Genomic DNA, 13,515 nt, shown 5'->3' with positions numbered 1-13,515 from the left:
CACTTGGGAAAACATGAAGATTCAGGTCAAGATTCAAGAGAAGCTCCATAGCTAGGATCCTGTGCTTGTTTTTTCTTTTTCACTTTTGTCTTTCATTTAATGTAATAATAGGACCGCGTACCGGAGCCTCGACAGGACCTTTCTCGACTATTCACCTCAATATGTTTCATCTCCCTTCTTACTTTTGAACTACACGTGACCTGATTCCCTTATAACTCGGGATATGTAGGATGCCCAAAACCAGGGCTCTGTTGCATCATCTTCTTTCTTTCCCTTCCTTTTAGAACAACGGTAGGGCCAAACTAGTCTCTTTGTCTACTTGTTTGTTTGAATACTCTTCGTGTTTCCAATCAAACAGGGGCAGCTGTAGACACGTGATTTTTGACCCTTCCCGGGGTGTTTCACCTTCTAGTATCTAAATTTTTCTTTAAATATGGTTTGAACATTTTATTTGGTTTTATTTTTACTTAGTAGGCTTATTTGCGAAAATAAAAAAGAACAAAAAATATTTGTTATTTCTAGAGTACAAGTTTTGTGAAAGCAAAATTACAAAAATATGCTTTATAGGTTTTAATTTTGCTTAGCCAGTCATTTATTTTAAGATTTTTTTTTTCCAGTTATCTAAAAATAGTCATTAAATATTTTTGTTTTTGTATTAAAAAAAAATGAGCAAATAGAATTGTACCACCTCACCACAAAATGACAAAGTTTGATAACAAACCTTATCACAAAAGGGGAGAGGGTTCACGTTTTTTAGGGAAATACTATTGTTAGTTGTGGGGCCCACACAATAAAAAAAATGAAAAATGAAAAATGAAAGAAAGAGGGACAGAGCACGTGATAGAGGGGGGTTGTTGAAATCATCTTTGGGGGGTTCATCATTATATAGATAGAAAGAGGGATACAGAAGATATACATAGAGAAAATAGAAATAGAGAGAGAGAAATGGAAAAACACAAAGAAAAAGAATATATATCATCTTCTTCATTTGTTTTAGTACTCACCTGCACCACGATTACACCACCACCCTTCACCGCAACCACCACCCCATTACACGTTCTCTGTTACTGTTCCACAACCCAACTAAAAAAAAACCCACACACTAAGCAGCCGCAGCTAGCAAAAAATTGGAAAACGTTAGCAGCTTTAAAAAAGAACCCAAACGAAACCAGTTCCTTAACCCCTTTACCAGCATGAAAACAAGTTATTTAACCACCATAGCTCCACCTTAGTGCCACCACTGTTACATTGGAAAAACAGTTCGCTCATCTCTATCACCTCAAAAACAACCATTAAAGTATCTTGAACCACCTCAAACACCATTGAAGCCAACTGATAAAAAACACCATGAAACGACCATTTTCGGCGAGATCTTGTTCGAGGTTTTCCGGTCCAGCTCTGATTAAAGCTTCTTGTTGGTCGAGTTCGGTTTATTTGTTCACGACAGCTGTTGTATGTACCTTGTGTTGAAATCATTTTTAAATGGAAAAAACTTATCTTGAAGGTTCATTTTCTCTCTTCCGTATTTCTTCTATTTAATGGGTTTCGCACGATCTCGTTTTAGGTATGTTTATCTGGTAAATTCATATGCTTGATATTTTCTGTACGTTGTTCCATTTTCTTGCCCATATGCCATTACTTTAATCAGTTGATTCATATTCATGACATAAATGTTTTGTTAGTTCATATCATATTTTAGATTAGTATTGCGAATGTTGTTTTCGTTTATGTCTTAGTGCAAATCTTTCGTTTAACACAATTGATTTAATTTCTTCTAGACTTGCATAGGTTCTGTTTAGTTCTTCTTCTCATTTTTTATTTAGATATTGGCACTAAGGGGTAATTAATATTAGAAGATGTACTGACTGTCCGACAAATGGGTTATGTATAATTTAATGCTAATATAAAAGAAATTTGGTTTTAACATTGGGCTTGTCCTCTTTATTTTGATTTAACTGTACGTGTTTTTAGGCATATTGCTTAGATTTAATTATTTAATGGATATATTTTAGGATAACTTTGGCGTTAAATAAATTAAATACGCTTCCAATAATAATAAATCTCGGATTTTGGAGACAAATAATTACCTTTAACGCTAGATGAGCTTTACGCACGTTTCAAGATGTTTGTTTCGATTAAGAATGCGGTTACGCATCTTAATTCGAGACGTTTTTTATATAACTCAAGGATGCGGTTACGCACCTTGGCCGAACTCATTTTAATAATTAATTTTGTTTCAAATAAGAATGCAGTTATGCATCTTACTTTGAGTCGCTTAAAAGATTCGGAATGCGATTACGCGTCCGGTTAAAGACCAATAAATGTTCAACAATAAAAGTACGAGCAAATCAAGGCTCAGATATATAATATATCCAAAATAGATTAAGCTAAGTATAAGTTGATAAAGCGACCGTGCTAGAACCATGGGACTCGGGGAATGCCTAACACCTTCTCCCCGGTCAACAGAATTCCTTAACCGGTCTTCTGTTTTCGCGGACCATAATAAAAGAGTCATTTCCTTTTGATTAGGGAATCATAAGGTGACTTGGAATAACAAAACTTAATTCCAAGTGGCGACTCTGTAAAATAACTAATCCCTATTCAAAACCGTCACTTCAAATGGAAAACCCCAAAAAAAAGGGGTGTGACATCTTCTAGCTCTGCATTTCTTTATTGAACTTTCTTGAGAAGAGTTCTCACATTGGTTTAACAAAGAATCCTTCTTACGCTTCTTGTTGAAAATGTGTACAAAAATTTACTTCACTGGTCATACATGAACTGACTATAACAAACCTTGCAAGTTTTTTTAGGTAACTAACAAATTTTATTAATCATCTGAATCAGAATTACAATGCAAGCTAACATCCTCAGTCAGCTTTGTCCACATAAACATACGCACCAATCCCCCACTTCTATCAAACTACCTCTGTTTCCTCTTCTACCTAGTTAGCAGTAATAGAAATTGCATCTAGTATGATTGCACTAGGGCTCTAATACCAGGAGTGGCTCGTACATTTCAAATAAAAGCAATTTGTCTGGCAATCACATCAACAGCTCTGGTGTTGTTCTCAAATACCCTTTGATTCCTCTCCATCCAAACAACATGGACAGTTTCAGCATATAAAATTTTGTAGATTTGAGCATGTTGAGTCCTCCCTTTTGCACTCTTTATCACCCACTTCAAGTGATCAACCCATGTGCCTCCCAATGTATCATTTCTACCCAGCCAAGTGAGGATATACTGCCATATAAGCTTGGTGAAATTGCACTGCAAAAATAGGTGGTCTCTAGTTTCCAAATTACCAACACAAAGAACACAAGCAGGGTCTACATTCATTCCCCATTTCACCAGTCTATCTTTATTAATGCCTATTTTTGATTTTGCTAATATCGAGCTACTCTGCGCCTGTGTTAATAATGGGGCAAATAATCCTTTTAAGTAGTTCTTCATAATTGTTTTTTGATGAAGTAATGTGGTTCATTGAAAGGCATCAAGAAAATGCAAAGTTACAGGAGACTAATTACAAAAGAACAAAAGTATAGGAGAACATTGTTTGCCCCAAAACAATGTCTCAATCAAGAATTAAAGTGCTAATAAAATCCAAAAACTGTACTGGACTAGTTACTGGGGACAGCATTGTCCAGCAAAATAGAAGCACTAAACATTTATCTTTAAGCGAATAACTTAGAGTTGAGATGCCATCAAAACACCTTCTGCTTCTCTCATTCCAAAGACTCCAACAAACAGCGGCAGAGATCATCAACCAGGTTTTTTTGATGGTCTTATCAACTTTCCAAAGACTCCAACTCGCATATGCCTCTCTAAGATTTTGAGGCATGACCCAACTTAATCCAAAAATATTGAAAACAATGCTCCTAAGAATAAAAGCTACTGCACAGTGAAGAAGTAAATGGTTGACCGTTTCCAGCTGACACTTGCAAAAATAGCATCTGTTGACCAGTTCGCATCCTTTCCTGTTAAGATTGTCTATTGTAGGGATGGTGTTATTGAGCGCTATCCAGATGAATCACTCAACTTTAGGAGGTAATTTGGTCCTCCAAATCAATTTCCATGGCCAAGAGTCAATGACCAAATCTTGGCTGCCGAGCTGCCTATAGCATTCTTTAACTGAGAAGATACCTTTACTGCCCCAACTTATTGTGTCTGAAGTACTTGCATCAATGCTGAATGTTTCCACCTTGGCTAGTAATTCCATCAGGTCGTCTAATTCCCAATCTTGAGGGTGTCTTCTGAAGTGCACATCCCAAAAATTGTTGCTTCTATTTTGGGCAATTGAGGAGGTCTTATCCAATGCCATATTGAATAGCCCAGGATACTCTTCCTTTAAAGTGTAGTTTCCTATCCACTTGTCTTCCCAGAATTTCACATGATCTTCATTTCCAGGCTTGAAAAGGACCTTTTGGAAGAATTCATTGCCAAGTTTGCTGATATATTTCCATAGCCCTACTCTATAGGGAAAACCCAAAAACAAAGGGGTGTGACAGCTCTGGCGACTCTGCTGGGGACTAACTAGAATTCGAGCTTTGTGATATTTCCTTATATTTGGCTTTTATTATTATTATTATTTGGATTTATTATGTGTTGTTGAGCCTAATGTGCTAATTGCCGCTCATTTACCGCTTTAATATTGTTGAACTATATTATAAATTGTCTTCTCACGCACCCTCTCTGAATCTCTGAAAACACTTCACACACAGTCACGGGAAAGCAGTTATGCATCCTACATCTGTCAAGATAAAACCGGAGCATTTTGGTGCCCGGTGAAGGAGTTTAGTCACACATGTTAGGCGGGGTTGGATAAGCAATGAAGTCGGAATAGCACTGCTACCGATAGTGTTGCCCCTCCCTGGCTCGAGTTGTCCGCTCGAGTGAGCCAGTTTAGACACCTTTTCCATTAGGTTTTAAACCTAGCAGAACTGAAACGCAGACATGATTATCCCTAGAAGGCTCCGCTTATCTGCATCACTTGCATTCGACTTAGTGAGACTCGGCACATGGGGTTGGGCTGTCTAGGACAGGTGACCCTTTTATCTGGCAATATGTGCATCTTATGTGCTATTTGTAATATTATTTGAAAGGCTTGATTATGCTACCTAGTGAGACAGACGACAGAGAAGCATTCGTCTGACGTTTACGCACCTATTTTTCTTAAACTTCTAATTTGTCTGGCTCTTGCTAAAAATAAGAAAAGAAGAGTTCAACTTGAGACGAGTTTATTTATTTATTTATTTTTAAAGAAAACTCAACAGTCCAGTCTGGACGAACTACGCACACCTGATTCTTGTCCCTCGGGGCGACGATTCGTAGGCAGCCCATATCGGGTTCGGTGATCTTTATTCAAAAAATTAAAAAAAAAACGTGTTTTTATTTTGTATTAGAAAATTCGAGAAACAAAGGAGATAGTTTTATATATAAAAAAATAATAAAAGGGGGGAGATTCCTTTTTAACGCCCTATCCAAAAGAAAAAGGAAAACGCCAAAAGATTTTTCTTCGAGTAGTATTTTTAGTGGGGTTTCTTTGGAGGAAATTTTACAATCAAAATCCAAAAAAGTTTTTTTTTAAAAGTTTTTGTAGTTTTGTTTTCTCTTCCTAAATTTCAAAGAAGAAAAAGAGAAGAGAAAATTTGAAACAATTTTGTTGATTACTTTTTGCCGAAACTTCCTGAACTACGCAAAGATTTGATTCATGTCCCAGCATGATACGTAGGCAACCCAAGTCGGGTTCGATCGAATTATTTTTAAAAAATCCAAAAATAGTATCGAAAGAGCGGAGAATAAAAAGAGTGGAAAGAAAAAGGGAGATAATCATAAAAAGAGAAAAAAAGATGAGTGAACCGAGAGGCATGGAAAGCAAAATGAAAGAGAGAAAGGCCAAATCAAACGAAAATGGGGATGATGCCAAAATGACATTGTTACCCTTAGAATCATTCTAGAACTAATAATCGTGCATATGTGACTTGCGCACGGTTCCCTAACTCAATCGTTTTTTTTATTGATGATGTTTGATTTTAGAAGGTGGTTGGTTTGTGATTTTAAAACTGGCGACTCATCCTTACAATACAAGGTCGAAAACCAAAAAGGCAATGGCGACCAACGAGGACACTGGGTTGGTTGACGCTAGCGCTCAAACACCGTTGGTTGACCAAAACTCGAGGTTAGCCGAAGAAGTGAGAATGTTAAAACAACACATGGCAAGCATGTATCGGGCTTGGATGACTGGTCAGGAACCACCTCCACCGCCACCTGGCTTCCTTAACATTTCCCCTAATATGCCGACCTCAACCCGAGCTCCACTCACTGTGCCTGGTGATCCATCTAACAGTGGGCCCATGTTCAAAGCCCCTGATGCTCAACCCTAATCTCTAGAACCGACTTTAAATGTCTCTAATCCTCACCTTAAGCCTCTCGTTAACAGTGAAAAACTTGATAAGACCGTGGATGATGAGAAAATGACTAGAAAGATGAAAAGCTTGGAGCAATCCATAAGATACTTGCAAGGTCAGGAAGGTCACAAGAGTGTTTTATACAAAGACTTGTGCATGTTTGATAATGTTCACTTGCCCTCTGCTTTTAAGACTCCAAAGTTTGACATGTATGATGGGCATGGTGATCCTGTGGCCGATTTGAAGAGGTATTGCAATCAGTAGAGAGGACGCCTCGGATTGGTTCACTGATCAGGACGCCATTAAGTGGCATATTTGGGATGACATGGCTCAAGAGTTTGTGCGACAATTTCAGCATAATATAGACATTACTCCAGATAAAATGTCCATGACCAAGGTGCAGAAGAAATCTACAGAAAGTTTTAGGGAATTCGCCATTAGGTGGAGAGAGCAGGTTGCTAGAGTAAAGCCTCCAATTGCAGAAGGTGAGGTGGTGGATACATTTCTCCAAGCCCAAACTAAAGAATACTATCAACACATGCTCCCAGCACTGGGCAAACCGTTCATTGAGGTCATCAAGATGGGGGAAATGATAGAAGATGGAATCAAAACAGGACGCATCATGAGTTTTGCTGACATGAAAGTAAATGCTGAAGTAACTCAAAATGGTTCCGGAAGCCTGAGCGAAATGAAGGAAAATGGTGACACCAATGCAGGTTGGAAGGAAAAAAAGGGTCAGATGAGCCAAATGCACTAGCAGAGTAAGGATGTAAATTCCTTTCAGGTGTTGAATGCAGCTGAGGGGTAAACAGAGCAAAGTAGTACTAGGGTGAATGTAGGGCAGGTAGCAAATGTGGGCGAAGAGACTATACCCCAAATTGGGAATGATTAATTTGTTGAGTTGGAATGTGAGGTGGCTTAATGGCCCCAATAAGCAAAAGGAGGTGAAGCTCCTTTGCAATGAGGAACAAGTAGGGTTAGTTGTTTTGTTGAGAACAAAGATAAAAAGTAGTCAAATTGGCCAGATAGCTGGAAAACTATTTGGGGGATGGCAATTTGTTACAAATTTAGAGGAGCACTATAATGGTAGGATCTAGATCACATGGAGGCCGAACTAGAATAAAGTTACTCCTATCATAAAGTCTGCTCAGTGTATAACTTGTGAAGTGATGTATATACCACTTCAAGTGTCATTTGTCATAAGATTTGTGTGTGCTTTTAACACTAGAGAGGAAAGAAGGGGTTTGTGGGAAAGTTTAGTGAGTTATCATAGTAACTGTACCAAGCCTTGGATGGTGATTGGGGATTTTAATTCTGTGTTGAAAGCAGAGGATAGAATTGAAGGAAATGAAGTCACTTGGTCAGATGTAGTGGATTTTCACACCTGTATTGAGGAGTGAATTGATGGAACTTCCCCATGCTGGCAGTAGATACACATGGAATGACAAGAACAATGATCAGAGAATTTTCTCTAAGATAGATTGGATTTTTATAAACAACTGGTGGTTGGACACAATGCCTGATTGTAGAGCAGTATTTCTACCAGAGGGCATAAGTGATCATTCTCCAGCTAAGGTTACATTGATGGAGGAATGAGACAGGTTAAGAAGGCAGTTTCACTACTGTAATGTGTGGGCTCAACATCCACACTTTATGGACCTTGTAAGGGATGAGTGGAGGAGACCAGTTGAGGGATGTAAGATGTTTAGATTAGTGAGGAGACTGAAGTTCTTGAAGAAGGAACTAAAAAATCTCAACTCACAACACTTTAGGAATATTGTATCAGAGGCTAATGAGGATAGGTTGGCACTAAGAGAGGCTCAGACAAAGTTACAGTGTGATCCAGGAAACCTTGAATTTCAACAAGATGAGGCAACCAAATATCAGAAGTATAGGCAGTCCTCCTATTTGGCTGAGATGTATTTGTAGCAGAGAAGTAAAGCAACTTGGTTGAGATTGGGTGATGATAATACTAAGTATTTTCACTTAGAAGACTTCAACAGGCCACTACTCAGTTGAAGGATGAACAGGGTAATTGGCAAAATGATCCTGCTGATATTGCCAATATATTTGTAAGGTTTTATATAGACTTGTTGGGGACTAGGAATGATTCAAGAGTGGCTGTTGTTCAGAGAGTACCGCAGAACGGGCCAATTCTGTCCACAGCTCAACAGGTAGAGTTTTTAAGACCTTTCAAAAAGGAAGATGTCAAAGCAGCTATGTTCAAAATCGATAGTAATAAGAGCCCTGGACCTGATGGCTACAGTGGGTTTTTTAAAGATGCTTGGCCTATTATTGGAGAAGAGGTGACAAAAGCAGTATTGGAATTTTTTGAAAATGGTAAACTATTAAAGCAACTAAATGCCACTATCATTGCTTTAATTCCTAAGATGGATAATCCTGAATTTGCAAGCCAATATAGGCTAATCTCTTGTTGTAATGTTTTATATAAGTGCATCTCAAAACTACTTTGCAGTAGATTACAGACTGCAGTATTACACGTTGTGGCTCAGAACCAAGCTGTTTTTGTCCAAGGCGGGTCTATGATCCATAATGTATTAATATGTCATGACATTTTGAGACATTATAATAGGAAAACATCTGCAAGGTGCTTAATGAAAATAGATTTGAGGAAGGCATATGATATGGTCAATTGGCAGTTCTTAGAGAAAGCAATGAAGGGGTTTGGATTTCCTGAAAGGTTCATCAAGCTAATTCTTATTTGTGTGACTACTACTAAGTTTTCAGTAAAGGTGAATAGAGAAAGCCATGGATTTTTTGAAGGTAGAAGAGGATTGAGGCAGGGTGATCTAGCTTCACCATTGCTATTTGTGTTAGTAATGGAATATTTGTCAAGAGTGTTGAAAACAATGAGCTCACTACCCGATTTCAAGTTCCATCCAATGTGTAAGGGACTCAAACTCACACATTTATTTTTTGAGGATGATTTAATGGCGTTCTGCAAAGCAAATGTTGCTTCTGTGCAAAGAGTCCTCGAAGCTCTACAACATTTCAGCAGTGCATCAGGATTAGTTGCAAATATGGAGAACTCAAATATGTTTATTGCTGGTGTGGCAGAGGAAGTAAAGGAGCAGCTTTTGAATATGACAGGCTTTGCAATTGGGAAGTTTCCAATTAGATACCTGGGGTTGCCACTTTCATCTAAAAAGTGGAGTAAGTTGGAATGTCAACAACTTGTGGACAGAATCACAAGTAAAATCAAAATGACTTACACAAAACAACTTTCTTATGCAGGGAGGTTGCAAGTCATAAACTTAATATTTTTCTCTATTCACAACTTTTGGGGATTAGTCTTCATACTCCCTCAAAGTGTGCTGAAAGAAGTGGATAAAAAATGTAGAGAGTACTTATGGGGTAGTACTGAAATCAAAAGGAAAGTATCATTGGTATCCTGGGATAAATTCTGTTTCCCTAAAAAGTTTGGAGGGTTGGATATCAAGGAGTGCAGGACTTGGAATTTGGCATCAGTTGGTAAGCTATTTTGGCAATTAATAGTGAACAAAGATTCTTTGTGGGTGAAGTGGGTTCATGGTATATATTTGAAGGATGGAGAGGATATATAGAGTCATACTGCACCTATGGACAGTAGTTGGTATTGGAGGAAAATCCAATCACTAAAAAATACAATGCAGAGGTGGTACATCCAAGGGAGATATAAATTGACAGTAAGGGGGAGTACTCTATAACTAGAAGCTATACTGATTTAAGAGGTGATCAGAGAAGAATACCATTTGGTGATTTGATTTGGAGTTCAGTGACACAGCCTAAGCATAGATTCATATTGTGGCTTGCAGTACAGAATAGATTACTGACTAAGGAGAGGTTATGTAAGATGAATATCCCAGTAGAAGATACACTTTACTGTCTATGTGATAATCAGGTCCCAGAAAATGCAGTCCATTTGTTTAGTGCTTGTCCTTGGTTTTTAGAAATCAAGAGAGGGATGGAGCAATGGACTGGTTTATCTGTGGGGTCTGGTGAGTTGATGACAGTTTTGCTGAGAATTAAGAGAAGAAAATGGAAGCAGTTTCAGAAAGAAGTACTAGCAGCAGTTTGAGGGGCAATGATCTATCATACTTGGAGATCCCGGAATTGGAGATTGTTTAAAGGTCTTCATGTACAACAGACTAATATAATAACATTGATTAAGATGGAAGTTTTGGGTCTGGGGGCTGCTCTACACAACAAGTGGTTGTTGGAGGAGTACTCTTTAATTGTAATTCTGATTTTGGTTGTTAATGGTAATGTTTACAGTGTTACCAAAACAAAAAATATTCACAAATTTTTAGAATTATTAACCGTTCCAAATTGTGTGTTATGTTGAGCTTGTAGTGTTACTTTATATTAAGAGTAATAAACTTCTAAAAGTAGTATAAATATAACATATTTTCTATATAAAGAGATAAAAATACACATTTTAATTATTAAAGGTGAAAGGGTTGAGTATATCACAAGGACCAAAATCAGAATTTTCCAATAACACTATTCCTTTAGGGCAAATTGCACTTTTAGTCCCTTTATTAATGCTATATTCTGATTTTAGTCCTTGTATGTTTCAACTTACCACTTTTGACCTTCAATTATATTATGTGAGTGATTTTGATCCTTCAACTAAGAGACCCCCAAAAAATTAACAGGTAGTTAGTTTAACTCAGGGACAATTGTGGTATTAAATTTTTTGTTTGCTTGTTGACAAGCAACCTGCACCAATTGGTTCTTGGATTAATATCTTCTGTAGACACGTGAGTTTTGACCCTCCCCGGGGTGTTTCACCTTCTAGTATCTAAATTTTTCTTTAAATATGGTTTGAACATTTTATTTGGTTTTATTTTTACTTAGTAGGCTTATTTGCGAAAATAAAAAAGAACAAAAAATATTTTCTATTTCTAGAGTACAAGTTTTGTGAAAGAAAAATTACAAAAGTATGCTTTATAGGTTTTAATTTTGCTTAGCCAGTCATTTATTTTAAGATTTTTTTTTTCCAGTTATCTAAAAATAGTCATTAAATATTTTTATTTTTGTATTACAAAAAAACGAGCAAATAGAATTGTACCACCTCACCACAAAATGACAAAGTTTGATAACAAACCTTATCACAAAAGGGGAGGGGGTTCACGTTTTTTAGGGAAATACTATTGTTAGTTGTGGGGCCCACACAATTAAAAAAAATGAAAAATGAAAAATGAAAGAAAGAGGGCAGAACACGTGATAGAGGGGGGTTGTTGAAATCATCTTTGGGGGGTTCATCATTATATAGATAGAAAGAGGGATGCAGAAGATATACATAGAGAAAATAGAAATAGAGAGAGAGAGAAATGGAAAAACACAAAGAAAAAGAATATATATCATCTTCTTCATTTGTTTTAGTACTCACCTGCACCACGATTCCACCACCACCCTTCACCGCAACCACCACCCCATTACCCGTTCTCTGCTACTGTTCCACAACCCAACTAAAAAAAAACCCACACACTAAGCAGCCGCAGCTAGCAAAAAATTGGAAAACGTTAGCAGCTTTAAAAAAGAACCCAAACGAAACCAGCTCCTTAACCCCTTTACCACCATGAAAACAAGTTGTTAACCACCATAGCTCCACCTTAGTGCCACCACTGTTACATTGGAAAAACAGTTCGCTCATCTCTATCGCCTCAAAAATAGTCATTAAAGTACCTTGAACCACCTCAAACACCATTGAAACCAACTGATAAAAACCACCACGAAATGACCATTTTCGGCGAGATCTTGTTCGAGGTTTTCCGGTCCAGCACTGATTAAAGCTTCTTGTTGGTCGAGTTCGGTTTATTTGTTCACGACAGCTGCTGTATGTACCTTGTGTTGAAATCATTTTTAATCGGAAAAAGCTTATCTTGAAGGTCCATTTTCTCTCTTCCGTATTTCTTCTATTTAATGGGTTTCGCACGATCTCGTTTTAGGTATGTTTATCTGGTAAGTTCATATGCTTGATATTTTCTGTACGTTGTTCCATTTTCTTGCCCATATGCCATTACTTTAATCAGTTGGTTCATATTCATGACATAAATGTTTTGTTGGTTCATATCATATTTTAGATTAGTATTGCGAATGCTGTTTTCGTTTATGTCTTAGTGCAAATCTTTCGTTTAACACAATTGATTTAATTTCTTCTAGGCTTGCATAGGTTCTGTTTAGTTCTTCTTCTCATTTTTTATTTAGATATTGGCACTAAGGGGTAATTAATATTAGAAGATGTACTGACTGTCCGACAAATGGGTTATGTATAATTTAATGCTAATATAAAAGAAATTTGGTTTTAAATTAAATGCGCTTCCAATAATAATAAGTCTCGGATTTTGGAGACAAATAATTACCTTTAACGCTAGATGAGCTATACGCACGTTTCAAGGCATTTGTTTCGATTAAGAATGCGGTTACGCATCTTAATTCGAGACGTTTTTTATATAACTCAAGGATGCGGTTACGCACCTTGGCCGAACTCATTTTAATAATTAATTTTGTTTCGAATAAGAATGCAGTTATGCATCTTACTTTGAGACGCTTAAAGATTCGGAATGCGATTACGCATCCGGTTAAAGACCAATAAATGTTCAACAATAAAAGTACGAGCAAATCAAGGCTCAGATACATAATATATCCAAAATAGATTAAGCTAAGTATAAGTCGATAAAGCGACCGTGCTAGAACCATGGGACTCGGGGAATGCCTAACACCTTCTCCCCGGTCAACAGAATTCCTTACCCGGTCTTCTGTTTTCGCGGACCATAATAAAAGAGTCATTTCCTTTTGATTAGGGATTCATAAGGTGACTTGGAACACCAAAACTTAATTCCAAGTGGCGACTCTGTAAAATAACTAATCCCTATTTAAAACCGTCACTTCAAATGGAAAACCCCAAAAAAAAGGGGTGTGACATCTTCTAGCTCTGCATTTCTTTATTGAACTTTCTTGAGAAGAGTTCTCACATTGGTTTAACAAAGAATCCTTCTTACGCTTCTTGTTGAAAATGTGTACAAAAATTTACTTCACTGGTCATACATGAACTGACTATAACAAACCTTGCAAGTTTTTTTAGGTAACTAACAAATTTTATTA

The 13,515-nt window shown here is 37.2% G+C and overlaps 1 protein-coding gene across 1 annotated transcript; it reads right to left on the bottom strand.

Annotated features, from left to right (window-relative positions):
- Positions 1-3,016: 3,016 nt before the first annotated feature.
- LOC132612278 (uncharacterized) lies at positions 3,017-3,451 on the bottom strand. Its single transcript, XM_060326579.1, has one exon. The coding sequence runs from the start codon at positions 3,449-3,451 to the stop codon at positions 3,017-3,019; it is 435 nt and encodes a 144-aa protein (XP_060182562.1).
- Between the last annotated feature and the right edge of the window lie 10,064 nt (positions 3,452-13,515).

The sequence above is a fragment of the Lycium barbarum genome, chromosome 9, assembly GCF_019175385.1.
Source record: "Lycium barbarum isolate Lr01 chromosome 9, ASM1917538v2, whole genome shotgun sequence".
In the NCBI taxonomy this organism is placed as follows: Eukaryota; Viridiplantae; Streptophyta; class Magnoliopsida; order Solanales; family Solanaceae; genus Lycium; species Lycium barbarum.
This window is presented reverse-complemented; position numbering and strand designations above follow the sequence as displayed.